This window comes from Paraphaeosphaeria sporulosa (genome assembly GCF_001642045.1).
Source record: "Paraphaeosphaeria sporulosa strain AP3s5-JAC2a unplaced genomic scaffold CC84scaffold_8, whole genome shotgun sequence".
In the NCBI taxonomy this organism is placed as follows: Eukaryota; Fungi; Ascomycota; class Dothideomycetes; order Pleosporales; family Didymosphaeriaceae; genus Paraphaeosphaeria; species Paraphaeosphaeria sporulosa.
The window spans coordinates 956,691-972,003 of NW_017253367.1; the positions used below are offsets into that span (position 1 = coordinate 956,691).

At 51.0% G+C, this 15,313-nt stretch overlaps 7 protein-coding genes across 7 annotated transcripts; 6 read left to right on the top strand and 1 right to left on the bottom strand.

Annotated features, from left to right (window-relative positions):
• Positions 1-1,588: 1,588 nt before the first annotated feature.
• CC84DRAFT_1097838 (uncharacterized protein) lies at positions 1,589-2,373 on the top strand (the record flags this gene model as incomplete). Its single annotated transcript, XM_018174734.1, has 2 exons — positions 1,589-1,678; positions 1,732-2,373. The coding sequence occupies 2 exons, from the start codon at positions 1,589-1,591 to the stop codon at positions 2,371-2,373; spliced, it is 732 nt and encodes a 243-aa protein (XP_018033234.1).
• Positions 2,374-3,892: 1,519 nt separating this feature from the next.
• CC84DRAFT_1207688 (uncharacterized protein) lies at positions 3,893-4,539 on the top strand (the record flags this gene model as incomplete). The annotated part of the gene is made up of 2 exons (XM_018182114.1): positions 3,893-4,151; positions 4,235-4,539. 2 exons carry the CDS (start codon positions 3,893-3,895, stop codon positions 4,342-4,344), a joined length of 369 nt encoding a protein of 122 aa, XP_018033235.1. The 3' UTR covers positions 4,345-4,539.
• A 394-nt stretch (positions 4,540-4,933) lies between these two features.
• On the top strand, positions 4,934-6,856 carry CC84DRAFT_1166673 (uncharacterized protein). Its single transcript, XM_018179020.1, has one exon. The coding sequence runs from the start codon at positions 5,328-5,330 to the stop codon at positions 6,552-6,554; it is 1,227 nt and encodes a 408-aa protein (XP_018033236.1). The 5' UTR covers positions 4,934-5,327; the 3' UTR covers positions 6,555-6,856.
• An 11-nt stretch (positions 6,857-6,867) lies between these two features.
• Positions 6,868-7,756, top strand: CC84DRAFT_1250844 (uncharacterized protein; the record flags this gene model as incomplete). Its single annotated transcript, XM_018184312.1, has 2 exons — positions 6,868-7,605; positions 7,658-7,756. The coding sequence occupies 2 exons, from the start codon at positions 6,868-6,870 to the stop codon at positions 7,754-7,756; spliced, it is 837 nt and encodes a 278-aa protein (XP_018033237.1).
• A 2,148-nt stretch (positions 7,757-9,904) lies between these two features.
• CC84DRAFT_1261554 (uncharacterized protein) lies at positions 9,905-10,629 on the top strand (the record flags this gene model as incomplete). The annotated part of the gene is made up of 1 exon (XM_018185075.1): positions 9,905-10,629. The coding sequence occupies exon 1, from the start codon at positions 9,913-9,915 to the stop codon at positions 10,627-10,629; it is 717 nt and encodes a 238-aa protein (XP_018033238.1). The 5' UTR covers positions 9,905-9,912.
• Positions 10,630-11,715: 1,086 nt separating this feature from the next.
• CC84DRAFT_1250850 (uncharacterized protein) lies at positions 11,716-13,172 on the top strand (the record flags this gene model as incomplete). Its single annotated transcript, XM_018184313.1, has 1 exon — positions 11,716-13,172. The coding sequence occupies one exon, from the start codon at positions 11,716-11,718 to the stop codon at positions 12,934-12,936; it is 1,221 nt and encodes a 406-aa protein (XP_018033239.1). The 3' UTR covers positions 12,937-13,172.
• An 817-nt stretch (positions 13,173-13,989) lies between these two features.
• On the bottom strand, positions 13,990-15,244 carry CC84DRAFT_1178448 (RNA-binding domain-containing protein; the record flags this gene model as incomplete). Its single annotated transcript, XM_018180343.1, has 2 exons — positions 13,990-14,903; positions 14,983-15,244. 2 exons carry the CDS (start codon positions 15,242-15,244, stop codon positions 13,990-13,992), a joined length of 1,176 nt encoding a protein of 391 aa, XP_018033240.1.
• Between the last annotated feature and the right edge of the window lie 69 nt (positions 15,245-15,313).

Consider the following 15,313-nt stretch of genomic DNA (forward strand, 5'->3'; position numbering starts at 1 on the left):
CGACCATAATTCCCTGTCGCATCCTAGATCGATTGCCCTTCAGCTGTGGAGTCGAAGTGGCCATCAAACGCTTCTGCAGCGAGTATTGTGTGTTTAGCTAACTCAGAAGAGTCGAGTTACTTTCCTGCGATGTTGGGAGGCAATGACATGAGAACGCTCTGGTCAACGCCCTACGCGACACGAGATTGAGAAATTAGGTACATCACAGGACAGTGAAACACCGGCGATACGGTATCAGGCCTAGTGCATAGACTCGTGTAGTAGCATTAGGTACTTTGTAATAAATATCCAATATTTGACTGGCGAAGGCTTTCAGTGTGTATCCAGTCTTCATGTTGCCACGAGAGACAGAATGCCGCGCTTGGAGAAAGACGCGACGCCCCCTAGTGTGCCATGATACCATAGTCACTCATTCAATGTGCTTAGTGTCGTTCATGACAGGAAAAGAAGAGGTCAGTTTTCACCTCTGGGTAGCACATGGCCCTGTGACACCATTAGCGTTCCAGCTACTCACCCATACAAATGTCGACGCCAGAGCTGGCTAAGAACTTTGCGTTAATGCGAGTTAGTCTTCTTCAACTATTCCACACAAATATATTTTAGCTCAAACTCTGTTGACGCCAGGATACCCACACCTCGTTTGATGAGCAATGATGTCACGCTTGGTTGTTACGCCACACTTAGATGTGGCGGTGCAGCGCCCTTGAAGCAAGAACCATCTTGGCTATGACGAGGCCGAGACCCAACAAGTCATTTGCTTGTTTCCCTGGGCATAATCACACCTGCGGTATATATCCTCGTGAGGCCTTGAAGCTTTCTCTCAAACTCGATCATCTACCTCGAAATTAAGCACCCCAGCAAGCACCTTATCACTTCTCCGGCTCCACCAGCAACAAAAACAATGCCTCTCATGTGGACCAAGCACTTCGGCGGACGTCATGGTGGTAAGTAGCCGGAGCTTGTACCTGAAAAGAATTGTAGACCATACTGACTATACACAGGCGGCGGTGTCATTGTTGACAAGCACGGCGCCCGACGCGCTCCCTTCCGCATCAGCTGCGGTCGCTTCTCTTGCTTCCGTTGAGGCTGCAACTACCTTTGACGACTACACGAATTTGTACGTACACACACCATGAGACGCAAGACACGTTCTGACTTTCGTCGAAGCCAGCTGTTCGATTCATCACTTTACTTATTGCATCCTAATACCCCATTCTCGGCGGAGGCGATTCAGCAAACATGAAGGATTGGTATCAAATGGGATGGCGGCGCCAGTGTAGAATTGAACTCTGGTGCAGCTACAGCTCTTAGTTTCTCACGCTGAACTGCGGGCATACGCAGGGTCCTACATAGTTCAATCACACGTCCTTCCAAGTCAACATGCGTCCTCATCGTCTTTCTGCCCAGTTGATAATACTCTGTTCAACATATATCGCACGAATAAATCTCATTTGCTAATTGAGCTGTGCCAGGTATGATGTCATAGCAATGGTCTGAAGTGGCGCATGCTCCGCCCCGCCCCGCCCCCGCAACAAAACTAAACACCACGCCTTCAATGGGAGAATACCGTCAGTTAAGATACAACAAGATGCGCTCAATCCTCATCGTCCAGCCGAATTCAACGAAGTCTATGACCGACGCGCTCAAGCCGCTCGTAGATCAACTGGGATTCAAAGATGTTCATCAACACCACTCACTAGAGGTCTACAGCAAACTAACTGCAGCTAGTAGACCGCTTACGAATACTTTACCGCACCATCAGGGCCAAAGAGCATCAATAACGAAGACGATGCCGCCGAAAGCGTGAAGCACTGCCTACCCGAGTTGGAGAAGGTGCTCAGCCAGCACGATGGCTTTCTCGTGGCATGCTACTCCAAACATCCATTGGTGCCGATATTGAAGGAACAGAAGGCCATCAGATCTGGCCGCAAGGCGGTCACTGGCATCTTCGAGGCAAGTGTGAGCACAAGCCTGCAGATTATTCACCCAGACGAGAAGTTTGGTATTGTGAGTACGGGCAAGGTCTGGGAGACGATACTCTCTGAAGCTGTTGTGGACTTCCTGGGCACCGGATCCGATGCGGGCAAGCGATTCGCTGGTGTGGAGACCACTGGTCTGAATGCGACAGACTTGCACGATGCGCCTCCCGAGGAGGTGCGCAAGCGTATGAAAGATGCGGTGAAGAGACTTTTGAAGAATGGCAAGGTCGGCGCAATTTGTCTTGGTTGCGCTGGCATGGCAGGCATGGATACGATGGTCCGGGAGGCTTGCGTTGAGGAGCTAGGTGCAGACGACGGGGATAGGGTCAGGATTGTGGATGGCGTTGTAGCCGGTGTGGCATGGCTCGAGGGCGCTGTGCGATCAGGCTTTTAAACAACGTCTGATGGGATAAAGTGTTGTATCGTTGGGCACTTGAGATTGAAGAAAATGTTTCACTATCAGAGTGTCCGGACTAGACACCATCATGTTGGAATTACCTCGAGGGCGGACATGAAGGAATGGATGCGACTTTGCTGGTCATTGAAGCATCCTTATCCAGCCGAGCTGCAGACGTCGCGTTGCTTCACCTCGTATATGGTAAGCATGATACTGTTTTACCTCAAACAGGACACGTCAATATGCAATGATACGATCAATAGACTTTCCAGTAAGTCTGCTTTGCCCTTGCACGCATCAGTGAGTAAGCAATCATCTCGGATCTGCCTTTTGAAGGAGACATGTGTCCCCGGCTCGAAGCTAGCCACAACGTGGACGGCCTGGTAAGTTGAGAATCTCTCCTAGGCCACCTTCATGATTGGATGATCTGGGATGGTAAAGCTTATTCTGCGGGAAGTGCCCTCAGGATGCTGTTTGCTTTTTTTGTGAATCCAGATGACCTCCTTTTTGGGGCACGCCACAGATCCTTCCTTCGTGTAGGGGATGCTGCTGAAGCCTATCGAGCGTGCTTGAAAGGTATTCATTAATGTCATACAGCTCTCGCGCTTGCCAAAAGAAGGGACATTAATATTGGTCATCTGCATCAGACCGTCATCGAGGAAGATGGTTGTGCTGGAGTCTCTTGATTTTGGACCCCAAACTGAGCCACGTGCGTTCCAAAACGGCTGCGAACGCCAGGGATCGGACCGTGCGGGTACCGCCCGCATTCACATCCAGTTAGTCATGATCTAGGACGCGTGACGTACTTCATCAGGGCCTTTACTACAGCGATGTGTTGTGTATATGGAAGTCCGCACATTCCAAGGGAATCCTGAATATCGCGTTGCCGCGTGTCTGTATTCAATGACCCAGGCGTCGATTTCATTGCAGCCTCTGGCAATCCTTCTTACCGGCTCGTAAACTATGATTTCCAGCCGATCCTGGATAAGTCTAAGTTGACCAATCTCGTTGCTGACGAGATGTGAAAACCGCCACATGCAGCCACATCATCAGCTATCTAAGGTAGAGGTAAGCTTACAGCGGCTCGCTCTATCTGTCTAATCGGGGGTGTGGAGTTATATGTCGACACCCATAGGTACAACAAGCATCGTGATATGATCACAGGAATATCGTGGCTTTTGTCCAGAGTCATCATCCTCCGGAACAATCCGCTCACTGGCTCAGTGGCACAGCGAAATACGACGCTATCACGACTCATGACAGAATTGAGCGATATGATTCGGGGAGTGAGGATGTAGAGACAGGATGAATAGGACCGCTTCTCCGGATGGCTTCAAGGCTTAGAGTAAGAGCTTCGACGAGAGAGTGGTCTGAGCAGACATGAGAAGATTATAAAAGAGGCTGGCTTACGCACTCAAGATAGTCCTCCCCAGCGCCCAAGACCAGTAGACATCTCCACTGACATTAGGATACCTCCATTGTTTTTGTCGACTTTGTCAACAGTCTAAATCCCAAAATGAAGTTCACCACCGTTCCCCTTTTCACCGCTCTTGCAGCCCTTACCTCTGCTGCCCCGGCCTCAGATCTTGAAGTCCGACAGAGCGGCGGCGGCTTCTACGCTGCTGGTGACCAGTATTCCGGCGGTGGATGCACCAACCTCATCTACGGCGACCCAATCTACGTCTCGAACGCCTGCACGGCTCTCAACCGTTTCAGTACTCCTGGCATCACTATCAACAGCTACAAGCTTGCCCAGGTCAACGCTGGATGCTCCGGTAAATCTTTGCTCTCCATTAACGAAAACGAATTCAGGGGCATCTAAGCCTCGATTTTTACTGGTTGCTGATGATGGGAACAGTCAAGTTGTACACGACCTCTTCCTGCACTGGCACTGCTTATTCCGCGATTGTGGGCCAATGTGTCCAGGCCAATTCTCCATTTGTCAGTGCGATTGTCACTTGCGCTTAGGTAGCACATCGTAGCAAGGAAAGAGTGGTTAGTTGAGGGGTTGTGAGCTTGTTGGGCGAGAATGCGAGGCAGAGCCAAGGAGGGAGGCTGATCGATGGCGACGAAAAGATCATCGACTGTGCGAATGCTGTGAGCTGGTAAATCTGTCAATCGAATCCAACAGTGTCGCTACTGTCGTTTGCATCTGCGTTCTTTTGTGTCAAGCTTGAGATTTTAGTAATGCGCTGCTCTTCTCACCACCCATGAAGTCAAGCAATTCTCCAAATTTGAAAGGATTGTCGCCTCACACGTTAGCATACGAGTCTGGGACCTCGACGACTAGGTAACGACAAGCTGTTCAGCTCTGCTCGCGAATACTCGCCCACCCACCTTTGCAGCAATATATACGAAAGGCAGCAGTGCATTATGCGCAACCTCCTCGCAACTTGAATTTTCCGTATAGTCAATTGCGAGGCATGAGAATAATAAGTGGAGATGTCGCAGCGCTTACAATGCGCCGCTTTTCTGACCCAGTGATTTGCTGCCGAGTGTCGTCATCCCATCGTAAACAGCTAGCGCGACCTCCGAGCTGCCGCGATACTCCGCATCCTCAGCCCTCATCTTGCTTTGTTCGACTAGATTGTCCATCCCTGTGATATTATTTCCTGAATACCGTGCTACTCTGTACAATTTGCCCAAACGATCCAACCGCTGAGCAAGTCGAGCGCCGACTGGTGTTGAGATAGCCGACCATGGAACGACTACCAAACGAGCTACTCATCTCCATCGCCTTTCATCTAGACATCGAGGCGCCTTCAATCTCCAAATTCTCTCATGAGCCAACGGCACGGTTGACAATTTCGGACGACACCCCACTTAAAAATCTTGCGCGAGTTTCATGGCGATGGAGAAGGATCCTTTTACCTATCCTTTTCCGCTACTCAAGGATTCCTCTAGACCCAAGCCCGCAATGGGTACCGATCGATGCCAGGATTCTTGACAATATGCAAGGTCAGCTCACCAAGCTGAGCACCCACGAGTTTCAGGTCTATACTCGCATGATGAGCAAGTTTAAAGCTACTGGTACCGGTTCTGCCTTCGACCAGGCATTCGATGACGTCCTCATCAACCTCTGTCGAATAGAGGAAGATGACCACATCTTGAAAGGTGTGCCACACATCCTATGGTTTCCACATCTCAACAAGGGCTTCGCACAGTTCCTACGATTCGTATGGCAGTATGATCTGAAGAACCATATTAAGAATATCGTGGTTTATACAGACAAAGAATACCAGCTTCGACACGTCTCGACTGCAGATGCGCCGTTGGCCCATGCAGTCCGCGAAATATGGGACCAAGTATTCTCCAACCTTGATCCGAATCGTGTTGTGGTAGCTGCACCGCCGAGCACGCTTTCTGCACTTTTGGATTCGCAGATGCTAAGTTCTGACGCCTGGGCTTTCGACATGAAAATGCACTACGTGGAATTTCTGCAGCAGGATCCACAACGCGCAGCTCATCGAAACCCCGAATGCCGGCCTTGGGGTAACGCTCTTGTTCATCGCAAACCTTGGACGCACCTGGGTTACAACGAAGGCTCCTCGATCACAGCATACAGCACCTATGAGTATCATCTCAAACAATCACCGAAGATGTTATATCTGACTCTTCTTCGCCTAGCGAAGGAAGTTCAAGATTGCTGCAATATTACCTCGTTCTCATTCATAGGCGTGTTTCCATTCAACACAAACATGAACGCTATCATCCACGCGTTGCAAAAGATACCGACTCTACGCAAGATACAGGTCCAGCTCGCACCAGGCCCGGAGAACGATCTACTCAGCACGCCTAAAAGGTTAGGAAGAGCTCAATCCTCGGACCTTTGGCTAGAGTGGAACGGATGTTACAGCGGACTTGCTGGACTATTGGGTACGCAAGAGTTTGGTGATGGATCGAAGTTTGTAAGCAACGACTGTGGGGAAAAAGAGGTGGCTAAAGAGGTGGAAGAGTACATTGAGTCGCTACAGAACAGAGGACAAGGCTGGCGGAAAGATGGCCACGGGGCGTGGATCAGAGACACAAGACTGGACCAAGAAATCGGTCCTGATGAGCATGTGGAGGATGCAGAGTCTGCATTGCATCAACTAATGCTGGCGGCTGCTCATGAGCTCGGCGGAGACAGCTACCAAGTCTTGCACAACCAAAATGAACAGAGTACGGACATGATTTAATTAAAGCGCATAGGGCACTGCGAAAGTTTGAACAGCTTTTTTAGATTGTCAAGACTTGTAGCCTAGGCATATCTGAAAGTCTATATTCCATGTGGGGTCGCGATTTTGCCGCCCAAAGAGTGTTCCCCAGAGGATCCCGGCTCAATATAATGCAATCACGGCACTTCGTCACACCGAAATAGTATTGACGAACTCTTTGAAACTTGTTGAATCAGTTCTGATATATGACTACGACATGTACTCTTAGTTTTAGATTTCTCAGGTATTTAAGCCACCAAAGACGACGACAAGTCAAATGGCTTTCAAACGAACAATGGCCCCCGCGTCGAGCTTCTATCTCCTTATCAATGTTTTAGCATCTGTCACTAGCGCTGCTCCTTTTGCTCAAGCAGCTTGCGATCGCACGATTCTTGCTCAAGCCGCAGATGCCTACATTGCAGCACAAACAGCTGGTTCTCTCGATCCACTGAAGTCTGTTCTGGCGACATCATGGATCTACACTGAGAACAATAAGAACATTTCCACCTCTTCAAGTGTCCTCTCCAAGAAGCTTACCATCGACCACCACCGCACGAGCTACGATCTCGTCACCTGCGCTACCTACACTGAGGTAGTCGCCGCAAGTGGACCGTATGTTATCGGCACGCAAATCCGACACAACACGGATAGAAAAGTCTCCAGCATAGATACGATTGCAAGCACAACAGGATCATGGCTCTTTAACGCAACCAAGACGCTCGAGTACGTGAAGGCAGAGGACGCAGGGTGGAAACCGCTTCCTGTGTCAGCGCAGTCATCGAGAGAACTCATACAAGCTGCTGGAGATGCCTATCTTGATATGTGGAGTGATGCACATGCACATGAGAAGGTGCCGTGGGGCACGCCGTGCGTGAGGCTCGAGGGCAGTGCGTACACGGGTAAAGGGGAGCCCAACGATTCGTGTCAGCCAGGCATCCCTAGCAATCACAACCAGGCGCCGAATACGAGGAGGCGATACGTCATTGATGAGGAGATGGGGAGCGTGAGTATCTTCTGTGTGTGGGAGCACATGGTGAGTTTGAAAATCACCACGCTTTTATTGAAGATTTCACTAATTGTAGTAGATGAATGCGGCTGACTCGCATGAATTTCGACTGGAGAATGGAAAGTTGAGGTATGTGCATACGATGACCGAGTGTGGTGGTAGAACTTGCAAACTGTGAAGAAATAACAATCAAACTTGACTTGCAAGAGACTACTGAATATGCGAATTTTCGGGCGTCTTCAAATGTAAACTCGAGTACCGAATCAACGGTTCCCTTGTGAAGAGAGTCAAGTCATTACTCTACAAGTTCAAACACTTCGAATTATTTGCCTCAAACGGCGAGTAACTTTATAGCCTAGGCCTGCGCGACTCAAATGACACACCTAGGTATTCGGAAAATAGCTCATTGCGCGATGTGTTTCTACCTTGCCCGAATTTAAGCTCAATAATATCGTTAAGAGAGTAAACAAGTCCGGGCTTCTGTCTACTGCAATGGGCACCGCTCTTTATCCTGACAAGGACGACGCCGACGAACAAGATGGCTTTTACAAGCTCCAGAAGCTGAAGCGCATATCTACGGCTAACCTGACGTCACTTAACAAGGGCCGGGGAGGGATGGGCACTGACAATCTCTTAGATGACAGATTCGTCACTAATCTTGACATTCTCGAAGAAATATCTGAGCCGGCTACCTCTTGCTGGTCATTATCAGAAAAGGGTGAAAACGGCGTGACAGAAAGCAGTTGCACGCCGTCGGTCTCTGAACAGTCAACTGTATCTATGCATTCCTCCACACAAAGCAAACCGGGCTCCTCCATGGATCGCATCGCCCAGTCCCAAGATCGAATCAACCGCTTGTTGAAGGAGCTCTAAACCACGAGAACAGAGAGCGGATCCCACCATAAATTCATGAGTCAAATCCTCAAGCTTCTCAGGCCTCACTTTCAATCTCTCAACCACATTACAACTCACCTCGAATCTCCAACCGACAAATGGTCCGCGTTCGTACATTATATGGATTTTCTGGCTACAATAGTGACCGATGATGAGACCCCGAACGTACTGGAAGTAGTGGATCGAGCTCTTGCAGGAGCCATCGCTCAATTGAGTCATTCTTTGGACCTGTGGCAGCCTCAGCCTGCCGGCCCACATAGATGGATCGTCAGGACGCAACAGGTTTGTAATATATGGCAAGATACGTTGCATGATCTGCAATTTTGTTGTTTCAAGGATACAGATAGCTCACTACTAGATTCGAAAGATAGGGAGGAGCTGCGCAAGGTCATGGGGATGGAGGATCTGGCAAGATCGTTTTGTAACCATGTAGCGCGATTTGATTCCCAATAGGAAGATAACCGGGAGAAGCTCCTCGAAGATACGGCGCGCATCGGAAGGAGTGACGATCCTAAAACGAAACGTAGAGAGCAGATTGTGCTCCACGAGACACCCTCCGGTGAATCATATGTGGCATCGAGGAGTGATTTCTCCTCAGAAAGGACTAGCACGCAGATGGGAATTTCTCAGGCGGCCAACCCTCCAAAAGTTCGGAGATCGCTCGTAGAGCATAGTGTAACAGGAGAAAATCTTCGCACACTCCACCGAAACTACAAGTCCATGCCACACTTCCATCGCGTTCCTCAGTGGCTCTTAGACCTGTCAGACCCCGTTCCAGAACGAGTGAAGGTCTCTGATAGGAGTTTCGAAATATTTAAACAAACCCTCGAGAAAGATCAACCGTCACAGAACCTGATTGGGTCGACTTCACAGAGAAGACCCTCACCGGCGAACCCGCCAGTCAGAAATTTGAGCATATCGACCATCTCACAAGTCGAGACCAAACCATCGGGTACAACAACGCCTCCACACAAGACCCCAGCGGATTCTCAAACAAAGTCTGCGTCTGGGCCACATCACGGCGTAGGGTCCTCACAAAGCACTCTGAAGACAGCATCAGAGAGTTCACACACGCCAGACGAGCCCGCGGTATCCGTTCTACTAACAGAGAATTGGAGACAATCAGCCCCCTTGCCACTTTCAATCCGTGGTGAGAGGCTACCCAATCCCGAATCCAGCCACGGTCGGCAGAGGAAAAGCTCCGAGGCAACTTCCTCGGAGGCATCAAAAAAAGCGAAGCACGCATGGGATGTTGTGAAAAGGTTCGTAAAGGAACATCACGAGAGCGCCAACGCTGCAGTCGCGGTGCACTACAGTCAGGGCGGATCGAAGCCTGAGAGGCACCTTGAAGTTTCAGAATCCCTTGTATCTGGAAGGCGAGCTTCTACTGACATTCCTCCTGGTGACTCGCAAACCATAATCACGCGAACAGTTTTTACCATGGAGTCAGACCCATCTCTCCCATTGCGCACGCATTCATTGACTACCGCTTTCTCTGATCTGGAAACATACAGGAGCACCTCATCTGGATCTTCGTCGACTATGGACTCTCACGGCCCTGCTCCCTTGCCTCCACGTACGGCGTCGATGCCAAACTACACTGCGGACCTGGAATTGGAGATGAGCTCTCTTGCAGAGTCTTCTCACACGGTTCGAAAGGCTAATCGCCTGTCTTTGACAGCATCTAGCGAGGGAATAGCAACGGAGAGCGAGTCAGCATACTCCACGGGTCAGCATGAGTTGTTTTTCGAAGCCCCGCGTATAGCTCCTGTCGTCAATGTGGAACACAACAACTGGTTCGCTCCTTGCGAATGGAGTCCATCGCCTCCTGTCCCTCCTGAGGCGTCTCTCACTTCTGCAGCCTCCCCTCGCAAATTTCGCCATACTCCTTTCAATTTGATCCGCAGCGCTTCTAAGAAGAGGCCCTCTAAGAAGGTGGCTGACCAACAGGATCCAGGTAAGCCCAGAGACAAATTATGGCACAGCAATCGCACAAAGGGTGCGCAAGCTCAGCGCCTTATTGCAAAGCGAAAGGAGGTGGATAAGGAAAGAAAGAACAAGGAGAATTATGAGCGATACAAAAAGCTGGAACGAAGACTCGAGGCTAACGGTTTCCTGACATCACTTGGGAAACGGGGGGATGAGAGGAACACGTAGGGGTTTTCAGTATTGTTGCGACTGCGAGAGTTTTATTTGGACAGGAAGCCTTGCTGGCGACGCCGAGGTCGTTTCGTTTTTGTAACTCGGCTCATTGCGGCCGTGAAAATTGGTGTAGGCACTGGCTTTCGCGTCCACGTTAGGGACCGCAGCTTCCATACATAGGTAGCTCTTCAAATGCCTTGTGTATAGTTAGGTGGCTCGCTTTATATTATTCAGATCTGTGATCTGGTACTGTCAGATCGATTTTCGAAGCGCAAGAAAAGGCTGACATTACAAAGTCACACAATCCGTCAACTTCAGGTCAGCTAATGAGTAGAGCCGATGAGAGCGTGTTATCAAAGAGATAACAGAGACATGAAGGTCAATACGTGATAATAATTTGTGTTATTACGTTTCGTTAGCTACCGCTGATCATAGTGGCCGACTTACAAAACTAGAGTAGCACACCTCATCCTGTAGGATTACTGCGTAATACGGTCATAGAGCTATGATCTGATAGTGTACCCGGAAATTTGATAGCCATCAAGTCCAGAATTTACTATCAGCCACTGTGGATGTGAGCGCATTAGGTTTCAGCTGAGCGTGGAAATCTCCAGTGTGCCCATATGTCATCTCGGAAGCTCGTACATAGTCATATTGAACAGACGCTACGCTAGGGCGGCGCTTACTGCGATCGTTCGCATTACACATGCCGGTGTCGCGCTCAACATTCCAAATGATGTAAAGTCTTCCCTTCCAAATATCAGAAAATAAGCAGGGGCTTAGGCTCACTAAGCTCTTGCTGACGCGGGATGACCCTGCTCACATAGCGCATTCGACAAATCACCACAAACACATTCAATACACGAAGGAACAAGAGTCTTCGCAATGGCCAGAGCGGAATAGTCGATCTGAGGATAGTGATTAGGTGCATGCTCAAACGACCGTGTACGATTTCAAATTGACGAGGTGTACCCATATTCAAGCCAATATTGGAGAGCCAGTTCTACCTTGGGCAGACTAGATGGCTTCGGAGTGAATTGTACATAAACGCGTACTCCTACCACTTCTATTCAGTGAGTAGATACATTGTTCACTTTCAAGATGCGCGCTTCCACTGCTCTTGCCTTTGCCGCTGGCGTATCAGCACAATATTCAGAATGGCTCCTACCCGCTAACCCAGGAGGTGCAGTGCCAGCCGGAGTCAAGACACCAAGCACATCCGGATTTGACAACCCCACGATTCAGCCAGCTCGTGGCGGCCTCGCAGTCTGCGTATCTGGCACTGTTTCTGTCGAGGCGAGCACCTCTCGGAACCTCAAGTTTACTTTCGAGCTACCCCAGAACCAGTCCCAGGTAACGAATACGTTTCTCAAGCTCCTCAGCAACCCCAGCCCATTTGCACAAGAACTGGTCGGCGGGACACAGAGCGTCAGTGGAACGTATGAGATCGGCGTAACACTGTGTACACCGGCAAATAATACTACTCCCGACCAAGTGCAGCTCCTAACGCATGGTATTGGCTTCGATAGGTACTACTGGGACTTCGCGCCAGGATACAGCTACGTCGATGTAGCCGCGCAATACGGCCACGCAACCTTGCTCTACGATCGTCTCGGTGTAGGCAAGTCGACTAAAGCCGATCCCCTGAACGTCGTACAAGCCGCCCTCGAAGTCGAAATCGCAAACATACTCGCGCAGAAGTTGCGAGCCGGAGCGTTCAGCAGTCACGCATTCTCCACCGTCATCGGCACCGGCCACTCCTTCGGCAGCATCATCACGCAAGCCGTCACTTCGCAGTACCCCCAGGCCATCGATGCAGCGATCCTCACTGGCTTCTCCGCCAACTCAACCGGTGTAGCGCCCTTCACCCTCGCCCTCAATCTAGCCATCGCCTCCCAGAACCAGCCGTACCGCTTCGGCGCCCTCAACAACGGCTACCTCGTCGACGGCAGCGCCACTGCCAGTGAGATCTGCTTCTTCCACGCGCCCGGCTTCGACCCCGAGATCCTCAGTCTCGCAGAAGCGACCAAGGGCACCGCCACGTTCGGCGAGTTTTTCTCCATCTCGGCGGTGACGAGGCCGGCGGCCAACTGGACGAAACCCGTAGCGGTCATCAATGGCGACGAGGATCTCGCGTTCTGCTTTGGCAACTGCAGTGCTCCGGTTAACAAGGCGGAGGCTGTGTTCCCCTTGCTGTATCCTCGGGCGAAAACAACGGGGGCGTATTTGGCCAGAAATACGGGCCATGGGCTAAACTTGCATTATTCGGCCATGGAGGCTTACCATTATATTCAGGAGTTTATTGGCAAGAATGTGCGTTGAGTGGATGGCGGTCCTGATTTCGGGAGGCAATTGTGTGTGTCAAGAGTAGTCTGTAGCCAGCAGGAAGTCCAATGTGCTGTTATTACATTTGCTGAATAAACCGGAGATCGGCTGTCTGGAGATGAACCTCCACTTATCTACATTCGGATTTCTTGAATTGGTTCACGGACCACAATGGATTGGTCAAGTATGGTCGAAGTATGATGGCATATCTTAGTGCTGAGCTGCTAGTGGGGCAATTACTGGTTGCTGCGTAAAGCATCAGTGAAAGAGTCGTCACTGGGTGGGCACATCCTCCAATCCATTCGAAGCTTGGATCAAGAAAGTGATCGCAGTTAAAAGAAACGTTTTGAGAGTGTACTCGTCTATAGGAAATGTACACATATACATGAGATTAAAATAGACGAAAGTTGTACAGTACATGAGTGTAAGCAATGTCGCGTGCTCTTCGGTATCACTGCTCGCAGCTTGCAAATTCACACCAACGGCATGTCCACGTAAGACCAAGTAAGGAAAGCCCTACCTTTAATCCTACCTTGAGGAAGCACCGTAAACGTGCTCGCAGATAACTTACACATAGCTTATACCTACCCATAAAGAGAAATGAAAATGATGAAACTGCTAGTATCGAAGTCGATCTGAACCCTACCCCTTCCGCTACCTTGAAGATCCGTTGATGTGATTGATGTGGTGAGATTTTGCCAGTCGACATAAGACTGGTGATGATAGTCGGATATGCCAGTTTCCCTCTTGAGCGGGTGAGCTTTAGGTATGCCGAGCTCAGTGGCCTTTTACCAAAGGGTGGAAAAATGCCATCCGGATATTGATGGTACGTGATGGTGAGTGCGTTGATTTGTTTTGGTCCATGAGTATGATCTCAAGCCTGACAGCTGACTGTCCGCTGTTGCATGCTTGCTTACCCTCTGCAGACAATGACGAGCTTGCTGTGCGTTCCGCGAGGTTACTTTGCTGTTCTTACCCTTGTTGATGCGAAAGGGTTAGATAACAAGGCGATAAAGAATGTAACCTTTTGACAAACCATAGCGCTCAAGCTTAGTACCTGCGGCGCTGTCGCGGATCGTCGTAGCTGTCGCCTTCGTAGCCACGCTTCCTTGAGCCAGAATCCTCTCGGCCGCCATACCCACCATCGCGGTCACGGTCGCGGTATCGATCTCGGCTACCCAACGGCTCGTTGTTCGCACCGCTGGATCCTTTGCCGCCGAAGTCGCGTCGATCGCCTCGGTCCCCATAACGGCCTCCTCCACCCCGATCACCGCCTCGATCACTGCCTCCGCCAAAATCGCGGGGACCGCGAGGTCCGGCTGGGGCGCCATCTGGAGGGCCGTATCCATTAGACTGAAATCCAATGCCACGACGGTCACCCCCGTAGCCACCACGATCGCCTCCAAAGCCACCGCCGCGATCACCCCGGCCACCCCCTCCGAAGCCACCGCGGAAGCCACCTCGATCGCCTCCGAAGCCACCTCCCCGACCGCCACCAGCGAAGCGGCCACCTCCAAAGCCGCCTGGTCGTGCACCGAAGCCACCTGGACCAGCTGGAGGACCACCAAAGCCTCCGCCTCCGGAGCGAGCAGCAGCTTGCTTAGTGTAGTTCCGGCCTCCAAGACCACCACCGAAGCGGCGGGGTCGCCAGCCGGACACGGTGCGACCACGCTCGACATCGACGGTCACCTTCCGGTCTTTGATCCTCATACCGTCCGTCTCCTTGTATGCAGCCTTCATATCCTTCTCGCGCTCGTATACGATGAAAGCATATCCGCGTTTGCGCTTCTTGAGTGGTGCATCGGGGGCTGCCTTCACATTCTCGACGATGCGGATACGCTCGATGGGACCGTAGCGGCCGAACTCGCGCTCCAGGTCTTCTTCGGTGGTGGAGTAGTTGAGGCGCGATACGAAGAGCGTCTTGAAGGCATCGCCCTGAACTTTGGGGTCGTCGTGAGGCTTGTCTGCAAGAAAGTCAGCTTTAAAATTTAACATGAGGGGCGCGCGTGTTGTAGCAACATGCGCGAGTTAGCGATGCCGTACAGTCTTTGACGCCTTCGGTGAGCAGCTTCTCCTGGCGTTCCTTTTTCTCGAGCTTCCTGCGGTCGCGCTTCTGCAGCCAGCTGTCGGAAGGCACGTATCCGTCATTGTCCTTGTATTCTCTCAGCGCCTGCATGTATTGGCCAATGCCACCAATGTTGGGCGTTTGGCGCTTCTCGGGCGCGTGGTCTGAAGGTTCAACCCAGCGCAACGGAGGCCGCGGGGCGAACAGCTGCAGCAGCATGGGTGGGAGTTTGTCCGTCATCGCGAGCTGGGTTCCGGACTGCGCGCCAGAAAGCGATGTGAGTTGTTTGTAGATGACGGGTGCGAGGGA

What these genes read in the sequence shown, in the direction of transcription:
- CC84DRAFT_1166673 (XM_018179020.1), top strand. Translation starts at nt 5,328, where the DNA reads ATGCAAGGTCAGCTCACCAAGCTGAGCACCCACGAGTTTCAGGTCTAT.